Source organism: Phalacrocorax aristotelis, chromosome 23 (genome assembly GCF_949628215.1).
Source record: "Phalacrocorax aristotelis chromosome 23, bGulAri2.1, whole genome shotgun sequence".
NCBI classification, from domain to species: domain Eukaryota; kingdom Metazoa; phylum Chordata; class Aves; order Suliformes; family Phalacrocoracidae; genus Phalacrocorax; species Phalacrocorax aristotelis.
In genome coordinates this window covers 1,351,869-1,370,018 of record NC_134298.1, presented here as the reverse complement: position 1 = coordinate 1,370,018, position 18,150 = coordinate 1,351,869, and the positions used below count along the sequence as shown (strand labels likewise).

At 56.5% G+C, this 18,150-nt stretch overlaps 3 protein-coding genes across 3 annotated transcripts; all 3 read right to left on the bottom strand.

Annotated features, from left to right (window-relative positions):
- Nucleotides 1-1,449: 1,449 nt before the first annotated feature.
- LOC142067782 (feather keratin Cos1-1/Cos1-3/Cos2-1-like) lies at nt 1,450-2,127 on the bottom strand. Its single transcript, XM_075116741.1, has 3 exons — nt 2,070-2,127; nt 1,948-1,950; nt 1,450-1,766 (listed from the first exon to the last, which is right to left on the bottom strand). The coding sequence occupies exon 3, from the start codon at nt 1,762-1,764 to the stop codon at nt 1,450-1,452; it is 315 nt and encodes a 104-aa protein (XP_074972842.1). The 5' UTR covers nt 1,765-1,766; nt 1,948-1,950; nt 2,070-2,127.
- Nucleotides 2,128-8,695: 6,568 nt separating this feature from the next.
- Nucleotides 8,696-9,373, bottom strand: LOC142067738 (feather keratin Cos1-1/Cos1-3/Cos2-1-like). Its single transcript, XM_075116675.1, has 3 exons — nt 9,316-9,373; nt 9,194-9,196; nt 8,696-9,012 (listed from the first exon to the last, which is right to left on the bottom strand). Exon 3 carries the CDS (start codon nt 9,008-9,010, stop codon nt 8,696-8,698), a length of 315 nt encoding a protein of 104 aa, XP_074972776.1. The 5' UTR covers nt 9,011-9,012; nt 9,194-9,196; nt 9,316-9,373.
- Nucleotides 9,374-15,924: 6,551 nt separating this feature from the next.
- LOC142067748 (feather keratin Cos1-1/Cos1-3/Cos2-1) lies at nt 15,925-16,602 on the bottom strand. Its single transcript, XM_075116686.1, has 3 exons — nt 16,545-16,602; nt 16,423-16,425; nt 15,925-16,241 (listed from the first exon to the last, which is right to left on the bottom strand). Exon 3 carries the CDS (start codon nt 16,237-16,239, stop codon nt 15,925-15,927), a length of 315 nt encoding a protein of 104 aa, XP_074972787.1. The 5' UTR covers nt 16,240-16,241; nt 16,423-16,425; nt 16,545-16,602.
- Nucleotides 16,603-18,150: the final 1,548 nt, after the last annotated feature.

The window sequence follows — 18,150 nt, the reverse complement described above, 5'->3', positions numbered from 1 at the left end:
TGAAAAGGGTAGAAAGGAGAACCTGGGGAGCTACCGTCCTGTGAGCCTCACCTCTGAATGGGGAGGGGGGTTGCGGACTCTGCGTTACACATAGTCTCTGCCACTCCTTCCTCTTCACGCTGCTCCCCTGCTCCACGGTGGGGCCCCACCCACGGGAGAAGGTCCTTCACAAAAGTCTCCAATGTGGGTCCTTCCACCGGGCTGCATTTCTTCACGGGCTGCTCCACCATGGGTCCTCCACGGGGTCACAGCTCCTGCCAGAGGACCTGCTCCAGCGTGGGCTTCTCTCCGCAGGAGGGCAGTTCCTGCCAGGAACCTCTTCCAGTGCAAGCTCTTTACGGGGTCACAGTGTCCTTCATGGTACATCCACCTGCTCCGGGGTGAGGTCCTCCGTGGTCAGCCCACGACCTGAGGGCAGGAAGGGCATGAGTGGAACCTCACACGCTTCGTGGGGCGCTGTGTGCCTGAGATGTTATTGTGCGCCAAGCAGTGCCTCCAGGAGTTCCTTTTCTGCTCCCAGGAGACCACGGATGGATGCCAGGATTTAGAGCACTGCCTGCGGCTGAAGGCCAAGGTCCAAAAGGAACTTTCAAAGTATAACTGAAAAGCATAACTAGATGTTAGCATTAACAGTCATTTGCGCAGGGAAGGTGGACAGCTGAAACAAGCCATGAGGGCCTTGTGGGGGTGTTGGCTTCGCAGGGAGTGTGGCCGATACTAATCCTGACTTGTGCATTACCTCAGCCCTGCCTATCTGGAGAGCAGCTGGGCCCTGCCAGGTGCTGAAGGGCTATATGAGGTCGCTATCTCACCTGCCTGTGCCCATGTGTACCGGCCACGGGCTCTAGATGGCGTAATGCAGTGGAGGGGAAGGTGGAGAGGAGGCTGTGGGCTGTCCGTGTGCATTCTTGTCTTCCCATTCCCCACTCCTGCCGCCCTTTGCAGCCATGCTCTCGCTGATAGCCATTGGCTGTGGAGTAGCCAGGGTTGTCTTTGTTAGCTCCAGGGGAAAGGGCACACACCAAAATCTACTGCGGTGAGTCCCACCCTCCCCTTGCTCCACCTCTTCCCTGAGCAGACTGGAAGAGCTGCCGCAGAAGGAAGGAGGACTCGGAGGCCCAAGCTTGGATGCAGCACAACTTTAATGAGTCCGAAGAAGAAAAGGAGGTGGTTCACAGAGAGCAGCCACAGGGGCAGCCACTAAGATGCGGTGGAGCTCCTGCAGGGTGTCCATCTGCCCGCCCTGCAGAGGGAGGGAGGCCAACAGTTCCCCGCTAGGCTGGTGTGGGGAGGCGGTGACAGGAAAGGTAAAGAAGAGAGAGAAGGGATTAGAAGAGCAAAACAGTGGCCCGAGGAGGTGAATACAGTGCCCTGAAGCTCTGTCTCCTGTCCAGCAGCACCATGTTCTGAGGTCTTGGAAGTTCTTGGCCAAAGTTGTTGCCAGCCGCTTTAGCAGGGTCGACATCTGCTGCCACAGTAGCGGTTCGTAATGCAGGAGAGGTCAAAGCCCCCGGAGTTGATGGGCACTCCATCACAGCTGAGGATGCTGCCAACAGCAGCGGAGGTGGAGGAGCCCACAACAGTGTTCTGTGGGAAGGAGCTGAGGATGGGGCCGGGCAGGGTCACCACCACGGGGGAGGGCTGGATGACGACGGTGGAGTTCTGGCACTGCCTGACACAGGGCTCATTGCAGCTGTTGGCCAGCGGGGTCGGGCCACAGGGCGAGCAGGGCTGGCAGGGCTGGCACTGGTCGTAGCAGGACATGTCTCTGGTCCAGCGGTGCACCTGGGAGAGAGGGCAGGGAAGAAGTAGAGCACAGGGATACATGAGGGGCAGCACTGCACCCAACCACAGTGGAGCCAAGGCACCTCCTGGCCCAGCACGCGCTGCCCAGCCCAAAGGCCACGAGCCACCTCAACTAAGTCCCAGCCCCTCTCTCGGGAAGACCTCCTCTCCCCTTCCCTCTCCCATGAGAATCAGTTCCCAGCCCTGGGCTAGGACAGCCCATATCGGCTGAGGCACCCATCGAGGAAAGACCTGATCCTGAAGGAGGAGGAGGAGGAGGAGACGAGGCTTCACTCTCACCTGATTCCCAAGGAGAAGGAGGCGAGAGAAGTGGATGAGACGACAGAGAGTTGGGCTGCCTTTTATAGTAGACCTGCATTGCCTGAGGCCCAGAGGCACCCTTTGGGGAAGTAATAATTTTCTGACAAGCTCACGTCAAATGCGGACCATCCCGGCTAATGGTACGGGCTGCGTCCTGGCTTCCTGCACTGCTGCCTTTTCATTTCCTGGCTTACGCCACGTGCTTTCCCAGATGAAGGCTTCTGTAAGTGCTGGGATGAGAGGCCTGAGGATTTCCAGGATAGAAACACGTCAGCGCAGGCAGAAGACTCAGATCAAGTGCTGGCGGCCTGCCGTGCAGTCAGGTGATGATGTGCACCTGGGTCATACCTGTGGGCTTGTTTGTGGCAAAGTTTGCAGGAAATGGGCATCGCTCTCATGTTTCTTGTCCGGATGCACAAAGGCTCCCATGTGAGAGGTCGTGTCACATCTAGCCCCCAGCATCTGCTCAGCAGAGTCCACAGTTGCTGATGTGGACTTGGTGATTGACGGTCGGACTTGGTGATCTTTTGGGGTCTTTTCCAACCTTGACGAGTCTATGTTTTCCTGGCTTGCGTTACGTGAGCATACAGATTTTTGCGTGCTCCCATGGAGGCATGCACGAGCACACGTCGGTCAGCCTGTACTTGTGTGAGCCTCATCATGGGGACGTGCGCAGGTCACAGCAGGGGGACTGTCCCGTGGTGCGTCCAGGAGAACTGCAGAGCAGCACGTTGCCCTTGCCAGAAGGAGCCCATCTGCAGCTGAACGGTGGTGCCTTTGGCCTGGCAGAGAGCTGCTCAGAGAACCAAAATGCAGTCCCTTGTGCCCTCTCGCGTCCTCCCTTTCTTGCTTTACGTATGGGGAGAAAGAGCAAGAAAGGCTGCCCGCCTATGCAGGCCGTTATCCTGGCATTGTATCCCCTGACGAGGCAGTGTTGCTGGTGACTGGGCGGGACAGAGGCTCCTCATGTCCACGCCAATGCCACCACTCAGCCTGGTGCTGAGTGAGGCAGGGCCTACGACCTCGCACCGAGTGGGTACTGGAGTGAAGGGACCAGGGTCCAGATGATGCTCTGCTGTGAGACGTGGGACTGACTTTCTGGGTGGCACAGGGAGAGTCAAGCAGCTGAGGACGCCTTTGGTGTTGAAGCACCAGGAGTCCCATGCTCCCCACAGAAACCTGAATCTGAGGGCACAGCACCTGTGTCTAGGAAGGCAGGGACATGTGCTTCAGGGCCCAATTGCAGAAACTCTGCTGCTGTTTCATGAGGGAGGTCAGGCAAGTTCCCTCTTTGTGACAGAGGCTGCAGGTACCTTGTAAGGGACCTAAGTGCGTCCTCCACCCTAGTCTGCCTTGTCTTTGCTCCAGCTTAGAGGCAGTGTAACCGAGGGCCACCCTTCTCCCTTTGTTGACCTTGCTGAGATCATGTCCAGGTGGTGCTGCTGGGAGGCTTCAGCCAGGCCTGACTGCCCTTCCCATGGGAGCCGCTTTCAAACTCAAGTTCAAGGACATTAGATAGCTGTCATATTAGAGCACTTATTCAAAATCTTTAAGCGTGAGGAATAATACCATTTATCTTAAGCTTATTCAGCATTCCATCCATGCCTTACTGAAGCCTGGACTGGTTCCTCTCTCTTGGAATTCGTATCCCTCTAACTGTGCCTCATACTCCCTTGGACCCACTGCAGCCTGTTTCTGTGGCAAGGCTTTGGGAGGTGGGGGAGAAGGGTGCAGGGGTGCCCCCTGTGAGAAGAATCCAGTGGCTACCGCCATGTCTGACAGAGCCAGTTCCAACCGGCTCCAACACGGACTATCTGCTGCACAACGCTGAGCCCGTTAGCAATGCTGGCTAACACATCTTAGAGAAAGGGCAAAAGACTACACAGGAAATGAGGAATGGAGAGAGTAAACCATTTGAGAAACAGTCCCACAAACACCAAGGCCAGAGGAAAGGGAGGAGGAGGAGGAGGAGGTGCTTCAGGCAATGGTGCAGAGATTGCTGGGCAACCTGTGGGAGAGACCACGGTGGAGCAGATATCCACATGGAGGATCCCGCGCTGGACCAGGAGCCCATGGAGGACCCCGTGCTGGACCAGGTGGATATCCCCTGCTGGAACTGTGGCCTGTGCAGAGCCCACGCTGAAGCAGGCTCCTGGCACCAACTGCGGGCCCTGGAGGACCCCCATGCTGGGGCAGTCTTATCCAGAAGGACTGCAGGCCGTGGACTGGACCTATGATGGAGCTGGTCTTGAAAGACTGCAGCCTATGGGAAGGACTCATGCTGGAGCAGAGAAAAATGTGAGGAGAAAAGAGTGGCAGGAAGGAACTGTTGTGTCCTGCCACAACGCTCCCCCATTCCACATTACACTGTGCTGCTTGCGGGTGGAGGAGAGAGAGAGCCATGAACGAAGGAGGGAAGTCGAGGCTGTGAAAAAGAGGTGGGCATGGAGGTGTTTTAGAGGGTTTTGGTCTGTTTCTCACCATCCTGCTCTATTTGTAATTGGCACTATGTTAAATGAATCTTCCCCAAGTCGAGCCTGCTTTAAGGGTGACAGCATTTGGTTAGTAATCCCCCTGTCTTTACCTTGACCCACAGCCTTACTTTCACCTTACTTTCTCCTTTCTATCTCCTTCTGTCCTGTGGAGGAGGGAGCGTGAGAGATCAGCCGGGTGTGTTTGGAAGCCAGCCAAGGTCTTCCTGGTTCTGCAACAACTATGGTAATTAGAAGTGCCATGTGTGCTTTTTACATTGCCATGCTTTTCTTTTTTTCCTGCTTCCTATCTATGCCATCAGGAGCAGTCTCTTCCTCCCACTGTTGTTCCCTTCAGAGGACGGTGGGCAGTGATGTCAGGTGGCCTTTGTGCTTGTGTACCTGGGAACCAGTGGCAGGTGTAGAGCCATGGGCAGAGCACAGCTCACCAAACCTCCTGCCGTAGCCTCAAATGTACAAGGAGTCCCCACGGTCTGCGCGGGAGGAAAGCCGTGAATGGGAGCTACTCTGTTGATGACCTGCTGTGCTGGTTTTGGCTGAGAAGGGGTTAATTCTCCTCCGGGGTGGGGTGGGGGGTGGGGGGGTGGGGGTGTCGACAACCTTTCCAGCTTCCCACGCTCTGCCGCGTCGGCGGGAGGCTGGGAGGGGCAAGGCCACGGCCGGGGCGGCTGACCCCGACTGGCCAATGGCATGTTCGTTCCATACCATGTGACACCATGACCAGTATATCAAGGGTGGGCAATCTGCGGCTCAGAGGAGGCATGGCTTTGGGTCGGCGGGCGGTGAGCGGTTGCGTCGCGTGCGGTTTGTTTTGGCGGTTCATTCCCCTCCCCTCTCCCCTCTCCCTTCCCCTCCCCCCCACACCGGGTTTCACGCCTCTCGTTGTTCTCTTTACGTTGCATTTTTGTTGTTGTTTCTTTTAATTTTAATTATTTCACTGTTCTTATCCCAACCCACGAGCGTTACCCTTCTGATTCTCTCCCCCATCTACCGGTGGGGGAGTGAGCGAGCGACTGTGTGGGGCTGAGCTGCCGGCTAAATCACGACACCTGCTCTCTTCAGCTCTTTCTGACTCTGCTAGGAAGAGTCCTGAATGACAACCGGTGACAGAGGAGAAACACCCACTCCCTTGGCTGCCTCAGACCCCCTCCACCTTGCATTTCTTTCCCCAACCATCCAGCCCCTCACTGACTCTCTTTCCCAGCCCGTTCCCTCTCAACGTCTCACAGGCAGGTCAGTGCAGATGATCTCGGCTGTCTTTGTAGGCCCAAATTTCTGAGGTTCAAGCACCAAAGGCTGTTCTCCACGAGCGGTAGGCTTCAGGGGAGGAGGGACCTAGGAGAAGGGGCCCAGTACAGTTCTCTTCTCTTGGCAGCCTGGCAGGAGGCCCTTCTGTGCAAGGCTGAGCTGTGGGCAAAGGCCCTCAGCACTCCCGTGGCAGCCCTATTTCCCCTACGCGCCCAGAGATCTGCACCCAAAGATCCTCTTTCTGAGAGGGGCTGGGGTTGGTGGCCTGAGGGAAAAGAGAAGGTGGTGAGAGAGCTTCTGCCATGGAACTGTTCTTCCCTCGCGCGCCAGGATGGGATTGTACTTGCCGTGAGCTGCAAAGAGAGAGCATGGGCTGTTCTGGTCGGTGCTCTCTCTACAGTACCATGGGAGGAAGGGTCAGTCGCTCACCTGTGTCTTCTTTTAGGCCCATGCAAGAAACCTTTTTTGTCCTGGAGGTGCTCGTTCTGATGGGAGGTGGGGATGTGCAGTCCGCCAGGCACCTCAGCCTTGCAAATCTGTGCAACCACCCGCTGGGCCGCACAGGGCACTGCATGGTGTGGCAGAGGAAGAGGGGATCTGCCCTAGCTATCGTTGCCCTTGGATGTTCTCACTGATTATTCACCCGATTAACACCTGGCTCAGACGCTGGTGCCGTTGGTGGAAGTTTGGGGATTTTTTGATCGTGGGAAGGTTCGTACAGAAAGCAGCCTTCCAGCTCTTCAAGGAGTTAGTCAGCAGGACCCCCTGGGAAGAGGTCCTCAGGGACAAGGGAACAGAAGTGCCGGCAGACCTTGGAAGGTGCATTCCATAGAGCACAGGAGCTCGCAGTTGCCAGGTGTAAGAAATCAGGCAAGGAAGGGAAGAGACCAGTACGGCTGAGCTGAGATATGCTGGTCAAACTAATGAGCAAGAGGGAACCGCGCAAGCAGTGGAAGCAGTGGAAGCGGGGACAGGTAAGGGATGCAAAGAATAACTAAAGGGCTTCTACAGGTACGACAGCCAGAAAAAGAAAGCTAAAGAAAGTGCACCTGCCCTGCTGAACAAGAATGGTTGCCTAGTATCAAGAGACGAGGAGAGAGCTGAGGTACTCAACAACTTTCTTGCCTCAGTCTTCGCTGGTAGCCTCTCTCCTCAACCCTCTCAAGCCAATGGACCGCAGGATGGAGACGAGGGGGCTAAAGCCCCTCCCACCACCTGAGGAACCGGAACATCCACAAGTCTATGGCACCTGATGAGATGCATCCCAGAGCCCTGAGGGAATTGGCTGGTGTAGCTGCCAAGACACTCTCCATGGTCTTGAAAGGCCATGGCAGTCAGGTGAAGTCCCTGGGGAGTGGAAGAAGGGAAAGAGTGTGTCCATCTTTGAAAAGGGTAGAAAGGAGAACCTGGGGAGCTACCGTCCTGTGAGCCTCACCTCTGAATGGGGAGGGGGGTTGCGGACTCTGCGTTACACATAGTCTCTGCCACTCCTTCCTCTTCACGCTGCTCCCCTGCTCCACGGTGGGGCCCCACCCACGGGAGAAGGTCCTTCACAAAAGTCTCCAATGTGGGTCCTTCCACCGGGCTGCATTTCTTCACGGGCTGCTCCACCATGGGTCCTCCACGGGGTCACAGCTCCTGCCAGAGGACCTGCTCCAGCGTGGGCTTCTCTCCGCAGGAGGGCAGTTCCTGCCAGGAACCTCTTCCAGTGCAAGCTCTTTACGGGGTCACAGTGTCCTTCACGGTACATCCACCTGCTCCGGGGTGAGGTCCTCCGTGGTCAGCCCACGACCTGAGGGCAGGAAGGGCATGAGTGGAACCTCACACGCTTCGTGGGGCGCTGTGTGCCTGAGATGTTATTGTGCGCCAAGCAGTGCCTCCAGGAGTTCCTTTTCTGCTCCCAGGAGACCACGGATGGATGCCAGGATTTAGAGCATTGCCTGCGGCTGAAGGCCAAGGTCCAAAAGGAACTTTCAAAGTATAACTGAAAAGCATAACTAGATGTTAGCATTAACAGTCATTTGCGCCACAAGGCATTTGCGCAGGGAAGGTGGACAGCTGAAACAAGCCATGAGGGCCTTGTGGGGGTGTTGGCTTCGCAGGGAGTGTGGCCGATACTAATCCTGACTTGTGCATTACCTCAGCCCTGCCTATCTGGAGAGCAGCTGGGCCCTGCCAGGTGCTGAAGGGCTATATGAGGTCGCTATCTCACCTGCCTGTGCCCATGTGTACCGGCCACGGGCTCTAGATGGCGTAATGCAGTGGAGGGGAAGGTGGAGAGGAGGCTGTGGGCTGTCCGTGTGCATTCTTGTCTTCCCATTCCCCACTCCTGCCGCCCTTTGCAGCCATGCTCTCGCTGATAGCCATTGGCTGTGGAGTAGCCAGGGTTGTCTTTGTTAGCTCCAGGGGAAAGGACACACACCAAAATCTACTGCGGTGAGTCCCACCCTCCCCTTGCTCCACCTCTTCCCTGAGCAGACTGGAAGAGCTGCCGCAGAAGGAAGGAGGACTCGGAGGCCCAAGCTTGGATGCAGCACAACTTTAATGAGTCCGAAGAAGAAAAGGAGGTGGTTCACAGAGAGCAGCCACAGGGGCAGCCACTAAGATGCGGTGGAGCTCCTGCAGGGTGTCCATCTGCCCGCCCTGCAGAGGGAGGGAGGCCAACAGTTCCCCGCTAGGCTGGTGTGGGGAGGCGGTGACAGGAAAGGTAAAGAAGAGAGAGAAGGGATTAGAAGAGCAAAACAGTGGCCCGAGGAGGTGAATACAGTGCCCTGAAGCTCTGTCTCCTGTCCAGCAGCACCATGTTCTGAGGTCTTGGAAGTTCTTGGCCAAAGTTGTTGCCAGCCGCTTTAGCAGGGTCGACATCTGCTGCCACAGTAGCGGTTCGTAATGCAGGAGAGGTCAAAGCCCCCGGAGTTGATGGGCACTCCATCACAGCTGAGGATGCTGCCAACAGCAGCGGAGGTGGAGGAGCCCACAACGGTGTTCTGTGGGAAGGAGCTGAGGATGGGGCCGGGCAGGGTCACCACCACGGGGGAGGGCTGGATGACGACGGTGGAGTTCTGGCACTGCCTGACACAGGGCTCATTGCAGCTGTTGGCCAGCGGGGTCGGGCCACAGGGCGAGCAGGGCTGGCAGGGCTGGCACTGGTCGTAGCAGGACATGTCTCTGGTCCAGCGGTGCACCTGGGAGAGAGGGCAGGGAAGAAGTAGAGCACAGGGATACATGAGGGGCAGCACTGCACCCAACCACAGTGGAGCCAAGGCACCTCCTGGCCCAGCACGCGCTGCCCAGCCCAAAGGCCACGAGCCACCTCAACTAAGTCCCAGCCCCTCTCTCGGGAAGACCTCCTCTCCCCTTCCCTCTCCCATGAGAATCAGTTCCCAGCCCTGGGCTAGGACAGCCCATATCGGCTGAGGCACCCATCGAGGAAAGACCTGATCCTGAAGGAGGAGGAGGAGGAGGAGACGAGGCTTCACTCTCACCTGATTCCCAAGGAGAAGGAGGCGAGAGAAGTGGATGAGACGACAGAGAGTTGGGCTGCCTTTTATAGTAGACCTGCATTGCCTGAGGCCCAGAGGCACCCTTTGGGGAAGTAATAATTTTCTGACAAGCTCACGTCAAATGCGGACCATCCCGGCTAATGGTACGGGCTGTGTCCTGGCTTCCTGCACTGCTGCCTTTTCATTTCCTGGCTTACGCCACGTGCTTTCCCAGATGAAGGCTTCTGTAAGTGCTGGGATGAGAGGCCTGAGGATTTCCAGGATAGAAACACGTCAGCGCAGGCAGAAGACTCAGATCAAGTGCTGGCGGCCTGCCGTGCAGGCAGGTGATGATGTGCACCTGGGTCATACCTGTGGGCTTGTTTGTGGCAAAGTTTGCAGGAAATGGGCATCGCTCTCATGTTTCTTGTCCGGATGCACAAAGGCTCCCATGTGAGAGGTCATGTCACATCTAGCCCCCAGCATCTGCTCAGCAGAGTCCACAGTTGCTGATGTGGACTTGGTGATTGACGGTCGGACTTGGTGATCTTTTGGGGTCTTTTCCAACCTTGACGAGTCTATGTTTTCCTGGCTTGCGTTACGTGAGCATACAGATTTTTGCGTGCTCCCATGGAGGCATGCACGAGCACACGTCGGTCAGCCTGTACTTGTGTGAGCCTCATCATGGGGACGTGCGCAGGTCACAGCAGGGGGACTGTCCCGTGGTGCGTCCAGGAGAACTGCAGAGCAGCACGTTGCCCTTGCCAGAAGGAGCCCATCTGCAGCTGAACGGTGGTGCCTTTGGCCTGGCAGAGAGCTGCTCAGAGAACCAAAATGCAGTCCCTTGTGCCCTCTCGCGTCCTCCCTTTCTTGCTTTACGTACGGGGAGAAAGAGCAAGAAAGGCTGCCCGCCTATGCAGGCCGTTATCCTGGCATTGTATCCCCTGACGAGGCAGTGTTGCTGGTGACTGGGCGGGACAGAGGCTCCTCATGTCCACGCCAATGCCACCACTCAGCCTGGTGCTGAGTGAGGCAGGGCCTACGACCTCGCACCGAGTGGGTACTGGAGTGAAGGGACCAGGGTCCAGATGATGCTCTGCTGTGAGACGTGGGACTGACTTTCTGGGTGGCACAGGGAGAGTCAAGCAGCTGAGGACGCCTTTGGTGTTGAAGCACCAGGAGTCCCATGCTCCCCACAGAAACCTGAATCTGAGGGCACAGCACCTGTGTCTAGGAAGGCAGGGACATGTGCTTCAGGGCCCAATTGCAGAAACTCTGCTGCTGTTTCATGAGGGAGGTCAGGCAAGTTCCCTCTTTGTGACAGAGGCTGCAGGTACCTTGTAAGGGACCTAAGTGCGTCCTCCACCCTAGTCTGCCTTGTCTTTGCTCCAGCTTAGAGGCAGTGTAACCGAGGGCCACCCTTCTCCCTTTGTTGACCTTGCTGAGATCATGTCCAGGTGGTGCTGCTGGGAGGCTTCAGCCAGGCCTGACTGCCCTTCCCATGGGAGCCGCTTTCAAACTCAAGTTCAAGGACATTAGATAGCTGTCATATTAGAGCACTTATTCAAAATCTTTAAGCGTGAGGAATAACACCATTTATCTTAAGCTTATTCAGCATTCCATCCATGCCTTACTGAAGCCTGGACTGGTTCCTCTCTCTTGGAATTCGTATCCCTCTAACTGTGCCTCATACTCCCTTGGACCCACTGCAGCCTGTTTCTGTGGCAAGGCTTTGGGAGGTGGGGGAGAAGGGTGCAGGGGTGCCCCCTGTGAGAAGAATCCAGTGGCTACCGCCATGTCTGACAGAGCCAGTTCCAACCGGCTCCAACACGGACTATCTGCTGCACAACGCTGAGCCCGTTAGCAATGCTGGCTAACACAGAGAAAGGGCAAAAGACTACACAGGAAATGAGGAATGGAGAGAGTAAACCATTTGAGAAACAGTCCCGCAAACACCAAGGCCAGAGGAAAGGGAGGAGGAGGAGGAGGAGGTGCTTCAGGCAATGGTGCAGAGATTGCTGGGCAACCTGTGGGAGAGACCACGGTGGAGCAGATATCCACATGGAGGATCCCGCGCTGGACCAGGAGCCCATGGAGGACCCCGTGCTGGACCAGGTGGATATCCCCTGCTGGAACTGTGGCCTGTGCAGAGCCCACGCTGAAGCAGGCTCCTGGCACCAACTGCGGGCCCTGGAGGACCCCCATGCTGGGGCAGTCTTATCCAGAAGGACTGCAGGCCGTGGACTGGACCTATGATGGAGCTGGTCTTGAAAGACTGCAGCCTATGGGAAGGACTCATGCTGGAGCAGAGAAAAATGTGAGGAGAAAAGAGTGGCAGGAAGGAACTGTTGTGTCCTGCCACAACGCTCCCCCATTCCACATTACACTGTGCTGCTTGCGGGTGGAGGAGAGAGAGAGCCATGAACGAAGGAGGGAAGTCGAGGCTGTGAAAAAGAGGTGGGCATGGAGGTGTTTTAGAGGGTTTTGGTCTGTTTCTCACCATCCTGCTCTATTTGTAATTGGCACTATGTTAAATGAATCTTCCCCAAGTCGAGCCTGCTTTAAGGGTGACAGCATTTGGTTAGTAATCCCCCTGTCTTTACCTTGACCCACAGCCTTACTTTCACCTTACTTTCTCCTTTCTATCTCCTTCTGTCCTGTGGAGGAGGGAGCGTGAGAGATCAGCCGGGTGTGTTTGGAAGCCAGCCAAGGTCTTCCTGGTTCTGCAACAACTATGGTAATTAGAAGTGCCATGTGTGCTTTTTACATTGCCATGCTTTTCTTTTTTTCCTGCTTCCTATCTATGCCATCAGGAGCAGTCTCTTCCTCCCACTGTTGTTCCCTTCAGAGGACGGTGGGCAGTGATGTCAGGTGGCCTTTGTGCTTGTGTACCTGGGAACCAGTGGCAGGTTTAGAGCCATGGGCAGAGCACAGCTCACCAAACCTCCTGCCGTAGCCTCAGATGTACAAGGAGTCCCCACGGTCTGCGCGGGAGGAAAGCCGTGAATGGGAGCTACTCTGTTGATGACCTGCTGTGCTGGTTTTGGCTGAGAAGGGGTTAATTCTCCTCCGGGGTGGGGGGTGAGGGTGTCGACAACCTTTCCAGCTTCCCACGCTCTGCCGCGTCGGAGGGAGGCTGGGAGGGGCAAGGCCACGGCCGGGACGGCTGACCCCGACTGGCCAATGGCATGTTCGTTCCATACCATGTGACACCATGACCAGTATATCAAGGGTGGGCAATCTGCGGCTCAGAGGAGGCATGGCTTTGGGTCAGCGGGCGGTGAGCGGTTGCGTCGCGTGCGGTTTGTTTTGGCGGTTCATTCCCCTCCCCTCTCCCCTCTCCCTTCCCCTCCCCCCCACACCGGGTTTCACGCCTCTCGTTGTTCTCTTTACGTTGCATTTTTGTTGTTGTTTCTTTTAATTTTAATTATTTCACTGTTCTTATCCCAACCCACGAGCGTTACCCTTCTGATTCTCTCCCCCATCTACCGGTGGGGGAGTGAGCGAGCGACTGTGTGGGGCTGAGCTGCCGGCTAAACCACGACACCTGCTCTCTTCAGCTCTTTCTGACTCTGCTAGGAAGAGTCCTGCATGACAACTGGTGACAGAGAAGAAACACCCACTCCCTTGGCTGCCTCAGACCCCCTCCACCTTGCATTTCTTTCCCCAACCATCCAGCCCCTCACTGACTCTCTTTCCCAGCCCGTTCCCTCTCAACGTCTCACAGGCAGGTCAGTGCAGATGATCTCGGCTGTCTTTGTAGGCCCAAATTTCTGAGGTTCAAGCACCAAAGGCTGTTCTCCACGAGCGGTAGGCTTCAGGGGAGGAGGGACCTAGGAGAAGGGGCCCAGTACAGTTCTCTTCTCTTGGCAGCCTGGCAGGAGGCCCTTCTGTGCAAGGCTGAGCTGTGGGCAAAGGCCCTCAGCACTCCCGTGGCAGCCCTATTTCCCCTACGCGCCCAGAGATCTGCACCCAGAGATCCTCTTTCTGAGAGGGGCTGGGGTTGGTGGCCTGAGGGAAAAGAGAAGGTGGTGAGAGAGCTTCTGCCATGGAACTGTTCTTCCCTCGCGCGCCAGGATGGGATTGTACTTGCCGTGAGCTGCAAAGAGAGAGCATGGGCTGTTCTGGTCGGTGCTCTCTCTACAGTACCATGGGAGGAAGGGTCAGTCGCTCACCTGTGTCTTCTTTTAGGCCCATGCAAGAAACCTTTTTTGTCCTGGAGGTGCTCGTTCTGATGGGAGGTGGGGATGTGCAGTCCGCCAGGCACCTCAGCCTTGCAAATCTGTGCAACCACCCGCTGGGCCGCACGGGGCACTGCATGGTGTGGCAGAGGAAGAGGGGATCTGCCCTAGCTATCGTTGCCCTTGGATGTTCTCACTGATTATTCACCCGATTAACACCTGGCTCAGACGCTGGTGCCGTTGGTGGAAGTTTGGGGATTTTTTGATCGTGGGAAGGTTCGTACAGAAAGCAGCCTTCCAGCTCTTCAAGGAGTTAGTCAGCAGGACCCCCTGGGAAGAGGTCCTCAGGGACAAGGGAACAGAAGTGCCGGCAGACCTTGGAAGGTGCATTCCATAGAGCACAGGAGCTCGCAGTTGCCAGGTGTAAGAAATCAGGCAAGGAAGGGAAGAGACCAGTACGGCTGAGCTGAGATATGCTGGTCAAACTAATGAGCAAGACGGAACCGCGCAAGCAGTGGAAGCAGTGGAAGCGGGGACAGGTAAGGGATGCAAAGAATAACTAAAGGGCTTCTACAGGTACGACAGCCAGAAAAAGAAAGCTAAAGAAAGTGCACCCGCCCTGCTGAACAAGAATGGTTGCCTAGAATCAAGAGACGAGGAGAGAGCTGAGGTACTCAACAACTTTCTTGCCTCAGTCTTCGCTGGTAGCCTCTCTCCTCAACCCTCTCAAGCCAATGGACCGCAGGATGGAGACGAGGGGGCTAAAGCCCCTCCCACCACCTGAGGAACCGGAACATCCACAAGTCTATGGCACCTGATGAGATGCATCCCAGAGCCCTGAGGGAATTGGCTGGTGTAGCTGCCAAGACACTCTCCATGGTCTTGAAAGGCCATGGCAGTCAGGTGAAGTCCCTGGGGAGTGGAAGAAGGGAAAGAGTGTGTCCATCTTTGAAAAGGGTAGAAAGGAGAACCTGGGGAGCTACCGTCCTGTGAGCCTCACCTCTGAATGGGGAGGGGGGTTGCGGACTCTGCGTTACACATAGTCTCTGCCACTCCTTCCTCTTCACGCTGCTCCCCTGCTCCACGGTGGGGCCCCACCCACGGGAGAAGGTCCTTCACAAAATTCTCCAACGTGGGTCCTTCTACCGGGCTGCATTTCTTCACGGGCTGCTCCACCATGGGTCCTCCACGGGGTCACAGCTCCTGCCAGAGGACCTGCTCCAGCGTGGGCTTCTCTCCGCAGGAGGGCAGTTCCTGCCAGGAACCTCTTCCAGTGCAAGCTCTTTACGGGGTCACAGTGTCCTTCACGGTACATCCACCTGCTCCGGGGTGAGGTCCTCCGTGGTCAGCCCATGACCTGAGGGCAGGAAGGGCATGAGTGGAACCTCACACGCTTCGTGGGGCGCTGTGTGCCTGAGATGTTATTGTGCGCCAAGCAGTGCCTCCAGGAGTTCCTTTTCTGCTCCCAGGAGACCACGGATGGGATGCCAGGATTTAGAGCATTGCCTGCGGCTGAAGGCCAAGGTCCAAAAGGAACTTTCAAAGTATAACTGAGAAGCATAACTAGATGTTAGCATTAACAGTCATTTGCGCCACAAGGCATTTGCGCAGGGAAGGTGGACAGCTGAAACAAGCCATGAGGGCCTTGTGAGGGTGTTGGCTTCGCAGGGAGTGTGGCCGATACTAATCCTGACTTGTGCATTACCTCAGCCCTGCCTATCTGGAGAGCAGCTGGGCCCTGCCAGGTGCTGAAGGGCTATATGAGGTCGCTATCTCACCTGCCTGTGCCCATGTGTACCGGCCACGGGCTCTAGATGGCGTAATGCAGTGGAGGGGAAGGTGGAGAGGAGGCTGTGGGCTGTCCGCGTGCATTCTTGTCTTCCCATTCCCCACTCCTGCCGCCCTTTGCAGCCATGCTCTCGCTGATAGCCATTGGCTGTGGAGTAGCCAGGGTTGTCTTTGTTAGCTCCAGGGGAAAGGGCACACACCAAAATCTACTGCGGTGAGTCCCACCCTCCCCTTGCTCCACCTCTTCCCTGAGCAGACTGGAAGAGCTGCCGCAGAAGGAAGGAGGACTCGGAGGCCCAAGCTTGGATGCAGCACAACTTTAATGAGTCCGAAGAAGAAAAGGAGGTGGTTCACAGAGAGCAGCCACAGGGGCAGCCACTAAGATGCGGTGGAGCTCCTGCAGGGTGTCCATCTGCCCGCCCTGCAGAGGGAGGGAGGCCAACAGTTCCCCGCTAGGCTGGTGTGGGGAGGCGGTGACAGGAAAGGTAAAGAAGAGAGAGAAGGGATTAGAAGAGCAAAACAGTGGCCCGAGGAGGTGAATACAGTGCCCTGAAGCTCTGTCTCCTGTCCAGCAGCACCATGTTCTGAGGTCTTGGAAGTTCTTGGCCAAAGTTGTTGCCAGCCGCTTTAGCAGGGTCGACATCTGCTGCCACAGTAGCGGTTCGTAATGCAGGAGAGGTCAAAGCCCCCAGAGTTGATGGGCACTCCATCACAGCTGAGGATGCTGCCAACAGCAGCGGAGGTGGAGGAGCCCACAACGGTGTTCTGTGGGAAGGAGCTGAGGATGGGGCCGGGCAGGGTCACCACCACGGGGGAGGGCTCGATGACGACGGTGGAGTTCTGGCACTGCCTGACACAGGGCTCATTGCAGCTGTTGGCCAGTGGGGTCGGGCCACAGGGCGAGCAGGGCTGGCAGGGCTGGCACTGGTCGTAGCAGGACATGTCTCTGGTCCAGCGGTGCACCTGGGAGAGAGGGCAGGGAAGAAGCAGAGCACAGGGATACATGAGGGGCAGCACTGCACCCAACCACAGTGGAGCCAAGGCACCTCCTGGCCCAGCACGCGCTGCCCAGCCCAAAGGCCACGAGCCACCTCAACTAAGTCCCAGCCCCTCTCTCGGGAAGACCTCCTCTCCCCTTCCCTCTCCCATGAGAATCAGTTCCCAGCCCTGGGCTAGGATAGCCCATATCGGCTGAGGCACCCATCGAGGAAAGACCTGATCCTGAAGGAGGAGGAGGAGGAGGAGACGAGGCTTCACTCTCACCTGATTCCCAAGGAGAAGGAGGCGAGAGAAGTGGATGAGACGACAGAGAGTTGGGCTGCCTTTTATAGTAGACCTGCATTGCCTGAGGCCCAGAGGCACCCTTTGGGGAAGTAATAATTTTCTGACAAGCTCACGTCAAATGCGGACCATCCCGGCTAATGGTACGGGCTGTGTCCTGGCTTCCTGCACTGCTGCCTTTTCATTTCCTGGCTTACGCCACGTGCTTTCCCAGATGAAGGCTTCTGTAAGTGCTGGGATGAGAGGCCTGAGGATTTCCAGGATAGAAACACGTCAGCGCAGGCAGAAGACTCAGATCAAGTGCTGGCGGCCTGCCGTGCAGGCAGGTGATGATGTGCACCTGGGTCATACCTGTGGGCTTGTTTGTGGCAAAGTTTGCAGGAAATGGGCATCGCTCTCATGTTTCTTGTCCGGATGCACAAAGGCTCCCATGTGAGAGGTCATGTCACATCTAGCCCCCAGCATCTGCTCAGCAGAGTCCACAGTTGCTGATGTGGACTTGGTGATTGACGGTCGGACTTGGTGATCTTTTGGGGTCTTTTCCAACCTTGACGAGTCTATGTTTTCCTGGCTTGCGTTACGTGAGCATACAGATTTTTGCGTGCTCCCATGGAGGCATGCACGAGCACACGTCGGTCAGCCTGTACTTGTGTGAGCCTCATCATGGGGACGTGCGCAGGTCACAGCAGGGGGACTGTCCCGTGGTGCGTCCAGGAGAACTGCAGAGCAGCACGTTGCCCTTGCCAGAAGGAGCCCATCTGCAGCTGAACGGTGGTGCCTTTGGCCTGGCAGAGAGCTGCTCAGAGAACCAAAATGCAGTCCCTTGTGCCCTCTCGCGTCCTCCCTTTCTTGCTTTACGTACGGGGAGAAAGAGCAAGAAAGGCTGCCCGCCTATGCAGGCCGTTATCCTGGCATTGTATCCCCTGACGAGGCAGTGTTGCTGGTGACTGGGCGGGACAGAGGCTCCTCATGTCCACGCCAATGCCACCACTCAGCCTGGTGCTGAGTGAGGCAGGGCCTACGACCTCGCACCGAGTGGGTACTGGAGTGAAGGGACCAGGGTCCAGATGATGCTCTGCTGTGAGACGTGGGACTGACTTTCTGGGTGGCACAGGGAGAGTCAAGCAGCTGAGGACGCCTTTGGTGTTGAAGCACCAGGAGTCCCATGCTCCCCACAGAAACCTGAATCTGAGGGCACAGCACCTGTGTCTAGGAAGGCAGGGACATGTGCTTCAGGGCCCAATTGCAGAAACTCTGCTGCTGTTTCATGAGGGAGGTCAGGCAAGTTCCCTCTTTGTGACAGAGGCTGCAGGTACCTTGTAAGGGACCTAAGTGCGTCCTCCACCCTAGTCTGCCTTGTCTTTGCTCCAGCTTAAAGGCAGTGTAACCGAGGGCCACCCTTCTCCCTTTGTTGACCTTGCTGAGATCATGTCCAGGTGGTGCTGCTGGGAGGCTTCAGCCAGGCCTGACTGCCCTTCCCATGGGAGCCGCTTTCAAACTCAAGTTCAAGGACATTAGATAGCTGTCATATTAGAGCACTTATTCAAAATCTTTAAGCATGAGGAATAACAC

Bases quoted from the DNA above. Each gene is read 5' to 3' on its own strand.
- LOC142067738 (XM_075116675.1), bottom strand. From the start codon at position 9,010: ATGTCCTGCTACGACCAGTGCCAGCCCTGCCAGCCCTGCTCGCCCTGT.
- LOC142067748 (XM_075116686.1), bottom strand. From the start codon at position 16,239: ATGTCCTGCTACGACCAGTGCCAGCCCTGCCAGCCCTGCTCGCCCTGT.
- LOC142067782 (XM_075116741.1), bottom strand. From the start codon at position 1,764: ATGTCCTGCTACGACCAGTGCCAGCCCTGCCAGCCCTGCTCGCCCTGT.